Source organism: Camponotus floridanus, unplaced genomic scaffold (genome assembly GCF_003227725.1).
Source record: "Camponotus floridanus strain SB8 unplaced genomic scaffold, Cflo_v7.5 scaffold19, whole genome shotgun sequence".
In the NCBI taxonomy this organism is placed as follows: domain Eukaryota; kingdom Metazoa; phylum Arthropoda; class Insecta; order Hymenoptera; family Formicidae; genus Camponotus; species Camponotus floridanus.
In genome coordinates, this window is record NW_020229314.1 from 432,254 (window position 1) to 448,461 (window position 16,208).

The following is a 16,208-nucleotide window of genomic DNA, read 5'->3' on the forward strand; positions in this document are numbered from 1 at the left end:
TAAAATTATAGTTGTTTTTGATCATTCCCTCTTGCTTATTATAAATAATCGAGTAAATCTTGCTCGTTTAGATTCGGAAGTGTAATATTAATCGATTATTGTTTTGATGTGAATGATGACATTTTATTATAAAACCTAATTTTGTTTTCATTTATTACAACAGTAGAAGAGCACATTTTTCTTTTCATAAAAAGTACATTTTTCTGAATATAAAACAATATCCACACAATTTATAATTATTCTTGGCTTCTATTCAGTGTGAATGATATATAACAATTTTAAAAATAAGCCGTGCAACCGTACTTTATTCACCTCCAACTAGAGAACGAGCTGCCGCTGTAATAAAATAATCGTTATTTATAATTTGCTATCTGCATTTTCATATATATATATATATATATATATATATATATATATATATATATATATATCTTCTTTTTCAATTAGTAATATCGTATCAAGTTAAGTGTTATCAATTCAAAATTTATTGATATAAATGTTACATACGCAGTGAATGTAGGTTTCTCTGGTTCTGGATTCTTTTGTGCTAAACTATCAAAACTGAGACCACCTGATTGATTGGCTAAAGATTCAAATGTACTGCTACCTGCTACTTCTCCAAATAGTTTTGGCATGTTTTCCATTGTAGAACTGCCTTGCATAATGGATGGACTTCCAAATCCTATTTATAATATTTTTTTTTATTATGACAGATATACAAAATGATATAATTAACTATATCTGATATTTGGAATTAATTTTTGTGCAATATTTCCATAAGATTAATAAGAACATTGTGTATACATTTTAGTTGATTTCAAAGAAACTAATAATAAGATAAGAGAAGGAGACTTCTCCCTCTCCCTCTCTCTATCTTTTTCTTTTATTCATATAAAGATTTTTCAAGATAGAAATGTAAACTGTGTTATACATTCTTTTGTTTATATAAATAATTTTAAGAATATTATATATATTAATGAGCAACAGATATTTACCCATGCCAGAAGATTCAAACACAGGGGCTGTGCCGAAACCACTTGCGGGTTTTGAGGATCCGAAGATAGGTGACGATCCAAAGACCGGTTTGGTGCCGAAAGTAGAAGCCTGTCCAAAAGCAGGTTGATTACCACCAAGCATAGGTTGCTGTATCGGAGATGCGTTAGACATAGTAGAGCTAAAGACATTTGTTCCCGCGGAAGAACCGATCATCGGAGATGCATTACTCATCGCGCTACCAAATGGAGAAGTAGCTGAAGATGTATTCGCTGTTCCGCCGAACATTATATCGGATTTCGGAGTGGTATTGAATATAGATTCCGATGGAGCTGATGTACCGAATCCTGTCGCGTTACCACCAAAGATATTTTCGCTCGGGGAAGATAACGGAGCTGATCCGAAGATGGAATTCATGCTGTTACCTCCAAATATAGAAGTATTCGATGATGATGGAGTGGGCACATTGGAGAATACGGAGTTTCCGGTATTACCAAATGGTGAAGCAGGATTGATTAGTGGCTTTGTGAAGACATTCACTGCAGATGATGCGGATATCTGAACGCTCGGGAATTGTGCGTTCGATACCGGAGATGCTATCGGGCCGCTTTTACTGAATGCCGGCGTAATCGAAGCTGCTGATGCCGCTATCCCCGCCGTTGTTGTTGTCGTTGTCGTCATTATCGTAGAAATACCGAATGGGATTGTGCTCGCAGAAACATTACTAGAGCTAATTCCATAATTTGCAGCTGGTATACTAGTGGTGGTAATTTCGCCAAACATTGGCTTACTCAGAGAACTCTGGAAAGGAGACGGGGTGCTGCTGCTTACAGATGTTACCGATGAAGAAGTGACAGTAGTGCCGGCAGATGTGTTTGACGTCAATCCACTGAATACTGATGTGGTCGATGCTGGAGTTGATGTTCCAAATGTAGATGTAATCGACGGAAAAGCGACTACACCAAAAGTAGTTGTAGCAGGCAGTGTTGTAGTTGTCACTTCTGGAAGCGTGTTCTTTATAACTTGGCCGCCAAATATCGGTGTTGCGGATAATGAAATTGGAGGAACTTGGGTAGCTATGGATCCAAAATTAAATGTTGCTTCAGACGTAGTAATCTTTTCAATGGTGGCCGGATTAATGGGTGGCATTTCCATCGATTTACGTTGAGTGATGTTCGGATCTACAAGGCTGATAGTAAGTCCTCCGATAGTTGTAACGGGAGAAATAGCGGCAGTCATCGTGGGAACCTGTGTTAGAGCAGGAGCAAGTGCAGCAAAACTCATAGGAGGCGCATTTGTATTTATCTTTCCATTGACATTGTTGTTTGAATGATTCGTCGGCTGAAGAGTCAACGACAAAGCCGATAGGTCTATCGACGTTTGCATCGGTGCTTGAACTGCCGTTATGGATGGTTCCACGGTGGTATTTGATGTGGATTTCGAATAAACTGCGTTACTAGGTGTAGCAAAACTGAATGTAGAAGCAGCATCTGTTTTCACGGCTGGTGCTACGGAAAGCGATGGAAGATTACGAGCAATTCCTGTACGAGCAGTTTCTGTTAACGGATATTCCGTTGATAATACATCCTTTAACGGTCCGGTCGAGGATAAAGCAGAATCCGGGCCTTTAGGGATGCTATCATTGAGCGTAGATTCCTTATTGTTTTTGGCAGTTGTATCTGTAAGAGAAGATTTTGGAAAAATGATATCTTGAGATTTTAGCGTTGATGTTCCGAATGTGAGATTAATAGACGATGGGAAGTTAACATTAAGGTCCTGTTTCGCTTTGGACTGAGACACTATGGAAACTGCTGGTGGAATAATCTTCTTGTCTATTTGTTTGACAGACATCGCTGGAGAAAAAGAGACGGTTGTAGGAAGCGGTTTTTGCTGAATTTTCTGAGCAACGATACTGTTGTTCATATCGGACGAACCGATTCTCGCAACAATGCTGTTCAACGAAGCGAGGGGACTTTGTGCCTTCATCTGCTTCTGATCAATTGCTGTCTGCTGTTTGACAACGGTGTTTTGTTTAATAATTGATGATTCAATCTTGGTCTTAGTTTCAGTGACCGCAGGACTGAGAGATGCTAGGGAAGACAATGTGGCTTTTAAGCGATCTTGAATTGGTGACGGATTCACTGGCTTAATAATTCTCGGGGATGATTCGGTAAGTAATGCCTTTAGTTTAATTTGTTTTTCAGGTGTAAAACTTAAAGTCCTCGAAGCAATAGTTTTACAACGAGCGTCAATAACGTCGGTTTTTCGAATAGTCGACGATTTTTCATGCGAATTCAAATGCAAATTCGCCATCGAACGGTTAAGATTACCGGGTATATTACCGGTTGTGTATAACAATGAGCGATTAAGAGACTTCCATTGTCGTAAAATTTGTTCAAGCTTCTCTTTTTCTTTCGCAATAATTTTGTTATGTACCAGGAGATTCTGATATATGTACTCTGAGCTGGGAATTTTCATCTTCGACCTCTCTTGTGCTTTATGCTCCGACCATTCCAGATCCAAAATTTTACTAACTTGATTGAGCTGTGTCTGTGTGTAGTAATAACATCGTTGCAAATCTGCTATTTTACTGTTATCGCTGCAATTTCTGCCAGTGATGTCAGCAGCAGCTGCATTCTTGGATTTAGTTTCTTCAACCCATGCGAATGATTGAAGTAACAAAGCTTTCGAGTATGCAATATCACTGGACAAACTATTAGTAGTGTCTCTTAAATCTCTCAAGAATTGTTCTATGACGGCGGATATCTCTCCAAGTCGTTTTCTTTCTTCATCCGTACCGCATTCCCATACTTGTGGTTCCAATCTATTTCGTAATTCTTTCTCGAACAATGCTTGCTCCTGCAAATAAGCACGCATCCGTATGCTGTCATCTATGGAAGCTTTTTGTTCCATCACTTGCGGCGAACTTGCTTCTTTATCTGCTGCCACTAATTTGGTTTCTGTCTTTGTAGGCTCCAGCGCTGGTATTTCTTTGGGCACAATGGGCTTTGTAGGTGCAAGTGATGCAACTTTTTCTTCTTGCGACTTCGGTTGTATTATTGACTGTTCTACAGGTTGTTGAAAGAATCCCGCTGCTTTCAGAGAATCCCCAAATATATTCGTCATCGGAGCGGATTTTAATCGTTCAGATGCAATCTCTGGTTGTTTCGGACGTGGTGTGCTGGTCACCGCGGCGTTAATAGTAAATGATATTTCCGTGGATGAAGTAGGCTGCGACAGAATTGGTGCTGTGATAATCTCTGTAGGATGTATATTGATGGCAGGACAATTGGGTGTCAAATTGACCATGTGAAAGCTACACAATTGTCCAGATGTTCCAAGAATATGTAAAATGGGAACCGGATGTGGCAATGTGGTATCTGTACCCCAGGGTAATTTGTTAATTGGAGATTTGTCCACAGCTAATCCCAAAGGATAAATTTCCGTGGTTCTCATCAGAGGCAATTGAGCTCTACCACTGTCAACCAATTGCCATTGATTCCAATTTGCACCCCCGTCTGTAGTACCTAATACAGCTATCTCACTACTGGTACTACTACCTGCTATGATAAGTCCCCATTCCGGCACATGTTCGAAATAATAACGAAGAATACTTCCCTCTCCCTCGGCATCAGGAAAACCGTAGGTAATATCTTCAAAACATGTAAATGTAGCGTTTATCTCTCCCTTTGGCGCATCGATGATGAGAACATTTGTATGCCGCTCGCTGTTCAAATACGCGGCACAAAATTGATAATTACTGATCCACAGGATACTAATCACTTCTCCAATAGATGGAGAAGGACCTGCGATAGTTCTGGCAATCTTCAATGTATCTGGTTTCAGTTGTACAATATCTCCATTTTTACAACCAACCGCTACTTGTTTGCCTTTGGGACTCCAGGCTGCGCATAGAGCTTGCGGTTCGTTCGATATGTTGGAGAGTATAGATATTTTTGGTACAGAATTTTCGTCTATTCTTAATTGGAAACTGCCGATAGTGCAATCACTAGTAATAGTGCAAAACATTGTAGGTACAGTAGGATTCCATCGTATATCTGTCACATAACTATCTAGCTTGTATGATGATGTTGTTTCAATTAATAAGTTAAGACTCTGAAAATTAATATATTCATTAATAACAAAAAATATTCAATTTCTATAAGTGCTTCTACAATATTGTAATAAATTCAAAAGTTTCGAGATTTTTGAAAAAATATGCTATGTGCATACATTTCTAGTTAAAGAATGGGCATCATATATCAATATTGTAGACTTCAGTGCTACTGCTACAGCAATATAATTATAATCACAATTAATTGCAATTTTTGATACAACGCTTGGTAATTGGAGTTCTATCTTCCATTCTGCATTATTTTCCTCTGCTGGTTTTAAGACAGTAATTTTATCATCATGTCCTATATAAAGCAATCCTCGCTTTTTGTCAGCTACAAGAAGATTACAAGCGGCAGGAATATATGTCGGAGTTTTCAAATCAAACACTTGAGATGTATTTGATTGTTTAAATAGAAATTCCTGAAAATATAAAAACAATAATTTATAAAAGTTGAATATCAAGATATTATATATCTATACTTTTCTTATAACATTTAAATTCATGTAATATTTAATTTTAATGTATCGAAAACAAATATTATTTATGTCGATTGTTTAAAAATATCTTATTGCGTTTGAGAATTTTGTTAAGCAACAAATTAATATATATAATCTACTTATATAATCTAATTGCTCCAAAATCTAGACATTTAAACATCCCTATGTTGTTTATACTAAATAATGTCTATTGAACTTTTATACAATAATTCGGTGAAAAAGTAATTTATTTCGTAAGAAAAAATAAGTAAAAAGAATATGTAATAAATGATTGTGAATAGATGCGTGATTTTCATTAAATATGACGTTTAATATAAACATTCTCGCCGGTTGTGCTACGATCTACTAGACGTACAATTTCCGTTATAATAAAATGACATCCGATACCTGCACATATATTGGATCCGGCGCCGTCTTCATCTCTAGATGTTTTACAATATCTTCTCATAAATAATAAATAGCAATAAATGAGAGATTAACGTATATCCAACACGGAGCATGCACACGTTTTAACCAAACTTCAACAGACTTCAACAAACACTAAAATACAACTTGCATGATAGCACTCCAATGTTTTGGATTACAAGAATATAAAATGATTGCATTTACCGTAACATAAACAAAGGATGCATTCCACTTGAGTTACGAGGGATTTATTCGAAGCGTTTAATAGACCAATTGGAGTAAAGAAATTTTTGTCCCATTATGATTGGTCAATCACGAGAAGAGAATTTTTTGTCCACTTTTGAGAAAAGCTTAATTTTGTGTAAACGAGCTCAATCTACTTAATTCAAACTTTTCATGTGACATGCATATGAAAAACCCATATGAAAATTATTTAAACCTAAATTAGCGATTTTCTGTCTCTAAATCAATCATTGACTAAAAAAAAAAGAAAAAAAATTAACCTAGCCACGTAGGAGAGAAATGAACAGAATAGATCATCTGTGTGTATAGTGCTTTAATTAAAATCGAATATTTACATTTAAAAAATGAATAAAGAAAGAATAATAAATCAATGTTTTGATTTTTAATGTGTGTGTGACAGTGTAAATACAACGCAATGTCAGATAAAACGGTATTTGTTACGGTTGGTACAACAAAATTCGATAATCTGATAACTACCGTACTAAGTCGCGAAGTTTTGGAGGTAGTTATAACAATGTTATTTATTTTACATTATATAAAATCTAATTTATTAGAGCATTTCCATGTTTATAATTACTGTGGCGATTTTAGGCCCTGTCGGCGCGTAATTACAGACATCTAATTTTGCAAATTGGCAATAGTAACTTAGAACCGGATTGCACCGCACGTTATGGTTTCGATAAAATAGAAACTTTTAAATTAAGTCCGTCCATTGGAAAGTACATGCAATCAGCAGATCTTGTGATAAGCCACGCAGGTGCAGGAAGCGTATTGGAAGCTTTGGAAAAACGTAAACATTTAATTGTAGTGATCAATGATCTTCTCATGGATAATCATCAAATAGAGTTAGCTGAGCAGTTATACAAGGACGAGTATTTATATTACTGTACTTGTCAAAACTTATTGTATATTGTACAAACAATGGACTTCACAAAATTGAAACCATTTATTAATGACAAAAGTGCAGATATTGCTAATTTTATTGATAAAATAATGGGATTTAGATGATGAAATAGTTTCATCTTCCATAGAACATATGGTGGAAGATTGACTGTTTTTTAATTTCATAAAAGTCAAGTAGCTGTGGGAACAAACAGCAATATTTATATATATATTTCAATCTTTAACATGTTTTACAGTAAGGATACATGATCCATAGAGTTCAGATTTATTACTATCATAAGTGTAATATATTACGCTTAATATAATTTACAATAATAATACATTGTGTACTTAAACAACCATTCTTCAAAAAAACTATGTTTAAATAGCATAGAAAAATTTATAACTTTGCGTTAGTTGAAATTGTGATAAGTCAATGGCAGTTCAACGTTCCCTTGGATAATTTGTAAATTATTCTCGATAAATATCTGCCACTACTGAAGCAATGGCTAATGTAAATGTATTATAAACAATTATATATGCTTGCAGTTGAAATAAATTCATTCTTTAAAAAATATCAGTATCTTTTATATTTCACTTTGATCTATATATATATATATATATGGCAATGAGAACAGTTGATATATTATTAAGTGAAATTATTCTTTTTCATATTTTAATATATTACACTACTATGTTCTGTGTGAGTTATTGCTGTATGGTGTACTTTCAATTTATTTTTCATGAAGATACATGAACATGAAGAAAACTACACAGAATTATAGTAGTGCACGTCTTTTAATTACAAACCAAACCAAGTCGTGTCATTTCCTTTAGAAGTTCATTACCCATTTGTGCAGGACTCCTTGTTACTATTACACCAGCCTAATAATAAAATTCATATATATTTCATATTCATATTCATATATATTTCATTTGATATCTTTTTTTATATATAATAAAATATATAAAATTGCTACTCACTTTTTCAAGTGCATTAATTTTATCTTGCGCACCACCTCTTCCTCCTGAGATTATAGCACCAGCATGTCCCATTCTTCGTCCAGGTGGTGCAGTAATACCAGCAATAAACGATACTACTGGTTTAGCTTTTCCACCCTACAATATAATATACATACATTGTAAAAATATAAACAAAATATGGCATTAAATTCTATGATTAGGATTCTATCTTGAGGATGAAATAAAATAGGATTTGGTTAGGATTTGGTCAGGGATTTGGGTACCAATAACTCTGAACAGCAACCAACAGTATTCTTCTCGATGAGATATTCTGCTGCTAATTCTTCTGCACTGCCACCAATCTCTCCTATCATTATGATGCCATCGCATTCTGGATCCGTAAGAAATACATCTAAACAATCGATGAAATCAGTGCCATTGAATGGATCACCACCAATACCAACACATAATGTTTGTCCAAGTCCAGTCTTGAAACAAAGCATTACTTTAATATATTTAATATCTTATTAAAATATATATATATATATATATATATATATATATATATAATTATTAAAATATGCTTACAAGGGTCGTTTGATTCACAGCCTCGTAAGTTAGAGTTCCTGATCTTGATACAATACCAATCTTTCCTTTTTGATGTATATGACCAGGCATAATACCAATTTTACACTAGGATATTAGATATATAAAAAAGAATACATATATATATTTTTTGTTCTAAAAAGATTTCAAGTTGTCTTATTTCTACATACCTGTTCAGGTGCTATTATTCCAGGACAATTTGGACCAATTAAACGTGATTTATTTTGTTCAAGCAATCGCCTCTTTACTTTAACCATATCATGCTGAGGAATACCCTCTGTAATGCAAACAATTAAAGGCATCTCAGCATCAATCGACTCCATAATGGCTGATGCTGCAGCTGGAGGAGGAACATAAATGACTGATGCAGAAGCTCCAGTTGCTTCCTTCGCCTATAAAATATACTAGTTAATTTACTAAAATACTATAGTAATAAATATTGTAAAACGATAGCAATATTCAACTCACCTCCTTAACTGTTTTAAATACTGGTTTTCCAAGATGTTCTGTACCTGCTTTTTTGGGACTAACACCACCTACTATCTTTGTACCATAATCAATAGCTTGTTGACAATGGAAAGTTCCTTGCTTTCCAGTAAAACCTTGACATATCACTTTGGTATTTGCATCAATCTTTAAATTCTTCCTAGTTTCTGTATAATTAAATCTCACTTGAGAGCGTAATAAACTTCCACAGTTCTTGACTGAAAAATTACAAAGGATAATTGTAATTTTATATAATAATAGTAAATGCTAATAAGTCGATGATGATAGAATTAAGATATCATATGTATGAGATATAAATATATAAATAGAATATATTTATTATTTAAAAATATTATATCCATAAATGATATAAAAAACTGATAATAAAATATAAATTGTTCTCTAAAAAAATCTATTTTATATTGTATACAAAAATATTTTAGTAACATTATACAATTACAAACAAAAAGTAGATTTAAATTGCCTTCATTATTCTTAGTAATATCAAATTTCAAGATTTCTAGCCCAGTCTTCTCCCTAATTACATGTAATGAATGTAATCTGACATTTCAAGAGCATCATGAAAGAAAATAACAAGAAAATTGATTAAAATATATACATATATATAAAATATATTATTTAAAACGTTTATTATTCTAAGAATAGAAGATAAAAGGATAGATATCGTTGAAATTAATTGAAAGTTATCATCGTAAAAAGGATCGCGATTATTACAGGAGGGAACAAATCATTCAATTGCTTCTCGCATAATACAAGCTCGTATATCGTTCTTAATTAGGGAAACGCGCATTTTGTTATAAGATGCGACTCTATACGGTGCGATTTTATGTTCTTTCTTATATAATAAAATATTATTATGACAAGGCTGTCAGCATTATTTTTAGTCCGTTCATAGGCTGCGCGTGGCGTAATCAAAACAAGAAAAAAATCTCAGGATATTGCTGTTCAAATGTGCAAAAGTCAAACGAACATTGGAAAGACAAGGAGATATTGCGGGATCTGCGAAAAAAGAATGATACGCCCACCTGAAAATTTTGAAAATGCCCTGGCAGCCACAGCCATCTTTTAAATTGTTCTTTTCGCTGAGGCAATGCTGAAAATTAAATTAACACCGGACCACCATTAAAAGTGTTGTAGGTACTGTGATCTGACAAAAAGGTCAAGTCCAGGAGAGAGTATCATATACAGACAGCGCAGATATCATACAGAGTTGGCTTGATCGAACCACGAACTTGCGAGAAAATAGAATCGAAGATCGCTCTTTAAATGCCTCAGCTGATTGGCTGCGAATAGAGGATCTGTTTTACTGGCGAATTTTCATTTTGTCTTTCTATCAATTGAATTATTTAGAACTTATTATATCATAAATTATTTAAAAACCGAGATATATATTTCGGTTTCTAATTTCATTTTAATTCCAATATTTTTCTGTTCTATATTTTTGGACACGCTATGTATATATGTACTATTTTTTAATTTAAAACATATTACAATTTGATACTTTGAAACTTGAACAAGCCTTTTTTCAGCGTCAAAAGACATCACGTGACGAAAAAATTAACAAATTAGTAACTATTTTTAGAAAATGAATGTCGACATGAAAAGGCGCCTTTTTCCCCGATTGATTTAACCCAAATTTCTAGTCTTTCTATTGGTCCATCTAGTGAAAAACCTTTGGCACCAACGTTTGAATAACCAATCACTGTTCCGATTCAGCATCAAATGAACACAGCGGAAGCGTCCCGTTTGACCACGTTGCGATTGACCACAGCCAATTATATCGACCTGTGCCTAGGGTAACCAGCAACGATTAACCAATCAGAGAGTCCTATTTTGAATTGGCCAATTGGCGACGTGGTCAATCGGGTGCCACCCGAACACAGTCATAGAATACCTGCGGCGCAGGAGATAGCGAAAAGGTAGTATACTGTACGACCAACGGAACTTTTAAATAGTCAGCGTGTAGTTGACGAAAGGTACGATTGATGGTATCGCGATTGCCAGATGTGCATATTATGCTAACAGGGAGGGAGACCCGTCTCTCTACATCAATCTACATAAATTCTTTTCGATTTCATCATTTATATATTTTATACTGACATAAAAGAATTATATATACTTGCACATTTTTTTTTGATAGATAGCAATTTAATCAAATTTCTAGTGTCTCGGCTTCCAAGGTAATATCGGGGTATGTGAAAATATGATTTAAGTAACTGCGCGGAGTCACGGAAAATAAATCTTATAAAAATGACGTGGTGAAGATACGCTTATCGTTTGATGAAAGTGTCGGAGGAATTGTAAGGTAATGTACATTTTCGGCATACACGAATTATTTTACCGTGGTATTGATCCAAGATTTGATTGTAATAGGATATAGTAAAAGAGATCTCGGAGGTATATATCTAAAGTTTCATTATATCTTTGGTAGTATCATGCAAAACTTGCTTCCTGTAACTCGATATCGTTTTCAGTATCGAAGTTGTGCAACGCGCAAACATTGCCATTAAGAGCGAAAAATTTTTAATCGTCGAAGCTGAGCTTTTTTTTTATTCAGATTTTTGCTATTGTACATTTGAGCTTGCATTCCAAAAAAAAAAATTTTTTTTCATTACTCCAAACTTAAATTTGCAAATTTTATTTTGAGAATTAACAGAATTCTCATTATTGTAATTTTGAATATATTGTAGAGGTAGAATGGAGGAAAATACAAGTTCACAAAATGTTTGGCATAAAGGTAAGCCTGAAGAACAAAATGAGCTATTTCAAGCAGAATCTACAACTGCGTCTGTAGAAGCTCATTCTACATCGTTAGCTGATATATTTGATACGGCATTTACATCAACAGTTGATCCATCTCCGCAATCTCGGTTTCCTACTGGTATATATGAGAAAGCTGATAATTTTTTAATTAGTAACTGTATAAAATATATTTTAATAATTTCTAATAGCATAATGTATATATACATATAAAATAAATCAATACATCAATCATACATATAAGATAAATCAAGCATCTGATTTGTAGGTAATGAAATGGAGTATGAGCATTTATTTGCAGACAGTGATATTGAGGAATCAGAAGTAGCAGCTATAGATCCTTATACAAATTCAGCTCATCCTACTACTTCTGATAATAATTTTGTTTATGGGAATTATTTAACACCACCAGATACAACTAGTGATTCACAGGAATATTGGCAATCTAATCTTTTAAATTGTAATATGTGCCAAAATAAGCAAGAAAGAAATTCTAAGAAAGAGCCATCAATTCGACAGTTGAATAATTCGTGCGAGGAAAGATTATGTGATAATTATAGGACAAAAAGAATTTTGCATGATCGTGATTTGGCAATCAAACATAAAACTAAAAGAAGTGAAGAGCAAAAGTTATTGAGTGGTCAACAACCAGATAATTTGAGTATAGCTGGACCATCTAGATTATCAGATCATCCTATTTCAAACAAGTATTTATAGCTTATTACATTTGTATGCATATATATTAGTTATTTTCATGATATATTATTAATACATATAAATATTATTTTATTTGCAGTATAACAACAGCAGATATCCTAGAAAATGTAGGAGATCATAATTTGAGTTTGGCTATTAGTTTACATCGTGAAGCATATAATTCAAATGTATTACCTCATCAAGAAGTGAAATCGGTGCATACATCTCGTATGTTTAGAGCATTTATAATATATTAAATATACTTAATTAGTTATTGTTAAATAGTTAATTTTTAAATTTTAATAGAAAATGATGACACACCATCTGCACCAGATTTGCAACTAGATTGGTCGTCTAGTAGTGATAGTGATGATGAAGATAGTTCAGTTGAAGTACTTGGTACTGTTAATCATAATGTCAAGGTATGTAATGCATATAAATAAAAAAATCTTTATTATATAAAACTCATCAATATATATATATATATATATATATATATATATATATCATCATATATATATATATATACATATACAGTTTGTATATGTATAAGATTGTACATATAAAAAATATTAGTACGTATATTATAAAAATTTTATTTAAAAAAAATACACTTTTTACATTGTTATAGAATTCCTTAGAAAATACAAATGAAGATAATCGTACAGTTACTGTAGTTGATTTAACTGTAGAATCTGATGAAGAACATACGCCGTCAACATCGGCAAATCCTGTAGCTAACAATCCATGGTTGGCAGAGTATAATAGGTGAATAATAAATGTATTCTTAAAAAGTATTCTTAAATATTCTTAAATAATTTTTTTCTCTCAAATTGTGATTATTTTTTATATAATTATTGTAATATAAAATCTTTTTTAGAAGTAATCCACACTGTGCGCGTAGATTCCCAGGCATGGATTATTGGAATTTAACACATCATACTAACATGCATAATAGAGGCACGTATCATAATCACAGAATGCTTGCTCACTCACGTTATGGATCTGTAGGAGGTAAGAGAATTTATTATTTATTATTTTAATATAAAAACAAATTTATTTATAAATTGAAAGGAATTAGGCTCTATATGTATTTAAACAACACGATAAGAAACTAGCGAATAAGAGCCACCGCGGATAGTAATGCGTAAATTTTTTTTAAAGATTAATTGTTTACGAAAATTTAAACGTCACGAGGCATATGCATATGTTTTACTTGGTGCATTTATCAAGATATAGATTCTCATTTTTGAGAATTCTATAAACCCTCTTTACCTCCCCAAATTTATTTATGATTTTATATGTATGTATATATATATATATAAAATCATAAATAAATTTGTTTATATATATATATATATATATATATATATATGAACTTTAAATTTAAAAATTTTATTGTTATTTTATTTAGATGCATCTACGAACGTAACGAGATCACGCATGCATCCACTTCAAGAGAGATTGTGGATAAATCAACAACGTATGCAAGAAGCACATAGACGAAGACTTTATCACAGATTTTCGTCGCATCACGTCGCGTTAGTATTATTGTTACTATATTATATCTTATGTAGTAAAGTATATTTATTCATAAATATGTACTTTTAGTAATACAGGACCATGTAACTCTCATGTACATTCATCGACGTATGTCGCTCGTAGAAGCGGCGAAAACAGCAGTCCTTCGAATGCTCGTTGTAACAATGGAACAGATAATACAGCATATACAGAAAATTATCTTCCACCTATTTTACCGCCACCGCAACAACCTACTGTGTATAGCCATCCTGAGGCTCGAGGGCCACCTAATTTCTATAGAGGATCATGCCCTGTGCTACCTATAATTGTAATTAGATTTTTGTATGAATATATAACATCTTCCAATATCATATTTTAATTCGCATTTTATATTATTCACAGGTGAATCCATTAAATGAGGTGGAAGAAATGGAGCAGACTCCTCCAGTGATGTTGCCCTCAATGCCAGTACATCAACATGTACATCATCATATGTATCACTATGATCCGCATCAACGGCCGTCGCAACGTATGCATCACCTTCATATTAGTTTCCATCCTCATATGGTACGTTTTTTCTTTTTATTATCAAGTATATATTGTTTTGATGTTGTATTCAATTCACTTCGTTTTATATACACATGTAGCAAGGATCTGGAACACATGATATGATGCCGTTTCCACCGTTGGGTCTATCAGATTTTGTATTGCAAGGAGCACGTCACATGTCTGCTCGACTAGACAATTATATGCGCATTGTTGATTTGCGACGTATGGGTCATATAAATTGTGGGGCTACGCAAGAATCTATTGAAAGCCACACATTCCCACATAAATACAAACGGGTAAGAATAAATGCTTATAATGCGAAAATTTTTAATATTATTGCACTTATTATATGTATAAGAGCAATTCATGTTACAATATGTTACATAAACATATTTATTTATAGGTAAAAAAAGTCGAGAATGGGGAAGATGCTATCGAGAAGTGTACAATATGTTTATCCGAATTTGAAGATTGTGAAAGTGTCAGGTAAATTTTAATTTCAAGTTTTTATAGATTTAATACAATTTTATAAATTGTAAATTTTGTAATATTTCTTTTTTATTTATAGGAGGCTTCCATGTATGCATTTATTTCATATCGATTGCGTTGATCGATGGTTATGCACCAATAAACGTTGTCCTATATGTCGAGTAGATATTGAAACTTTTCTCCATAAGGAATTTACTACTGCGACATAGTTTAAGGTTTTTCATATCTGCCTCTTTTTAAAATGTAATTAGGTATAATTAAATATTCATAATCATAAATATAAATATAAATACAAATACACACACACACACACACACACACACACATATATATATATATATATATATATATATATATATTATATATGTATGTATCTATCTATCTATGTTTACATAACATCAAATATTTCTCAAGATGGTCCATCCAGGAGAAATTGTGCTGGGTTACCACTATTACTATGGATTAATAATGTAAAAATGTTATGGATAATCAAAATAACGAAACATGAACTGAGTTCCTGAAGAAGACAAGAAGAGTTGTCAGCTTCAATTTTAATACATCTCTGACTGCGGTTGGTTTTATGCATAATAATAATAATAAATATATTGAAGACTCTAAATTTGTTTATATACATTATAATGATGAATGAATATTTAATTTTTATCTTTGTTTATATATGTATACGACGTAAAAATTTATGCTATAAGAAATTTAAAATAACTTACATGACTTCACAAAAATATTATATATCTTTGAGTATAGAATATAGTTAAGAAAAATATACACAAAGATATATAAGTTTGACAAATCAATTTGATTCTATGTCGACATAATATTTCTGGGATATACAATACATATTATATAAATTATATCTATTCAGTGTACTTCAATTTATGAGAATAATGAAATTTCTATTGTAAATATTTTATTAATATCATGTAAATTTTTGTAATGCTTGGATTAAATTTGTGATCTTGACA

General features: G+C 32.7%; 4 protein-coding genes across 7 annotated transcripts; 2 read left to right on the forward strand and 2 right to left on the reverse strand.

Moving 5' to 3' along the window:
- Positions 1–19: 19 nt before the first annotated feature.
- On the reverse strand, positions 20–6,233 carry LOC105256112 (nuclear pore complex protein Nup214). Its single transcript, XM_011265781.3, has 5 exons — positions 5,995–6,233; positions 5,227–5,529; positions 996–5,109; positions 508–682; positions 20–336 (listed from the first exon to the last, which is right to left on the reverse strand). The coding sequence occupies exons 1-5, from the start codon at positions 6,025–6,027 to the stop codon at positions 309–311; spliced, it is 4,653 nt and encodes a 1,550-aa protein (XP_011264083.2). The 5' UTR covers positions 6,028–6,233; the 3' UTR covers positions 20–308.
- A 76-nt stretch (positions 6,234–6,309) lies between these two features.
- LOC105256111 (UDP-N-acetylglucosamine transferase subunit ALG13 homolog) lies at positions 6,310–7,676 on the forward strand. The gene is made up of 2 exons (XM_011265779.3): positions 6,310–6,757; positions 6,847–7,676. Exons 1-2 carry the CDS (start codon positions 6,671–6,673, stop codon positions 7,261–7,263), a joined length of 504 nt encoding a protein of 167 aa, XP_011264081.1. The 5' UTR covers positions 6,310–6,670; the 3' UTR covers positions 7,264–7,676.
- Positions 7,677–7,762: 86 nt separating this feature from the next.
- Positions 7,763–10,451, reverse strand: LOC105256110 (succinate--CoA ligase [ADP/GDP-forming] subunit alpha, mitochondrial). 2 transcript variants are annotated; one of them, XM_020029050.2, is made up of 7 exons: positions 10,239–10,451; positions 9,175–9,410; positions 8,877–9,098; positions 8,689–8,793; positions 8,385–8,588; positions 8,122–8,256; positions 7,763–8,022 (listed from the first exon to the last, which is right to left on the reverse strand). In XM_020029050.2, the coding sequence occupies exons 1-7, from the start codon at positions 10,273–10,275 to the stop codon at positions 7,936–7,938; spliced, it is 1,026 nt and encodes a 341-aa protein (XP_019884609.1). In that variant the 5' UTR covers positions 10,276–10,451; the 3' UTR covers positions 7,763–7,935. The 2 variants fall into 2 exon arrangements, with proteins under 2 accessions (XP_019884609.1, XP_011264080.1); XM_011265778.3 differs by having other exon boundaries at positions 7,767–8,022; positions 8,409–8,588; positions 10,239–10,449.
- Positions 10,452–11,207: 756 nt separating this feature from the next.
- On the forward strand, positions 11,208–15,857 carry LOC105256109. 3 transcript variants are annotated; one of them, XM_011265777.3, is made up of 14 exons: positions 11,208–11,518; positions 11,904–12,094; positions 12,242–12,680; positions 12,770–12,897; positions 12,976–13,091; positions 13,301–13,437; positions 13,553–13,683; positions 14,084–14,210; positions 14,281–14,518; positions 14,593–14,757; positions 14,838–15,035; positions 15,143–15,225; positions 15,308–15,471; positions 15,643–15,857. In XM_011265777.3, the coding sequence occupies exons 2-13, from the start codon at positions 11,911–11,913 to the stop codon at positions 15,435–15,437; spliced, it is 2,076 nt and encodes a 691-aa protein (XP_011264079.2). In that variant the 5' UTR covers positions 11,208–11,518; positions 11,904–11,910; the 3' UTR covers positions 15,438–15,471; positions 15,643–15,857. The 3 variants fall into 3 exon arrangements, with proteins under 3 accessions (XP_011264079.2, XP_011264078.2, XP_025263625.1); XM_011265776.3 differs by having other exon boundaries at positions 11,210–11,518; positions 13,550–13,683; XM_025407840.1 differs by lacking the exon at positions 11,208–11,518 and having other exon boundaries at positions 11,911–12,094; positions 13,550–13,683; positions 15,308–15,479; positions 15,643–15,839.
- Positions 15,858–16,208: the final 351 nt, after the last annotated feature.

Coding starts and splice junctions, on each gene's coding strand:
- LOC105256112 (XM_011265781.3), bottom strand. CDS start 6,027: ATGAAGACGGCGCCGGATCCAATATATGTGCAG. Junction 5,530..5,994: donor CGGATCCAATATATGTGCAG/GTATCGGATGTC, acceptor TTATATTTTCAG/GAATTTCTATTTAAACAATC. Junction 683..995: donor GTTTGAATCTTCTGGCATGG/GTAAATATCTGT, acceptor TATTATAAATAG/GATTTGGAAGTCCATCCATT.
- LOC105256111 (XM_011265779.3), top strand. CDS start 6,671: ATGTCAGATAAAACGGTATTTGTTACGGTTGGTACAACAAAATTCGAT. Junction 6,758..6,846: donor TAAGTCGCGAAGTTTTGGAG/GTAGTTATAACA, acceptor TGGCGATTTTAG/GCCCTGTCGGCGCGTAATTA.
- LOC105256110 (XM_020029050.2), bottom strand. CDS start 10,275: ATGGCTGTGGCTGCCAGGGCATTTTCAAAATTTTCAG. Junction 9,411..10,238: donor GGCATTTTCAAAATTTTCAG/GTGGGCGTATCA, acceptor GTAATTTTTCAG/TCAAGAACTGTGGAAGTTTA. Junction 8,257..8,384: donor GTTGCTGTTCAGAGTTATTG/GTACCCAAATCC, acceptor ATTATATTGTAG/GGTGGAAAAGCTAAACCAGT.
- LOC105256109 (XM_011265776.3), top strand. CDS start 11,911: ATGGAGGAAAATACAAGTTCACAAAATGTTTGGCATAAAGGTAAGCCT. Junction 13,092..13,300: donor CTGTTAATCATAATGTCAAG/GTATGTAATGCA, acceptor ACATTGTTATAG/AATTCCTTAGAAAATACAAA. Junction 15,036..15,142: donor TCCCACATAAATACAAACGG/GTAAGAATAAAT, acceptor ATTTATTTATAG/GTAAAAAAAGTCGAGAATGG.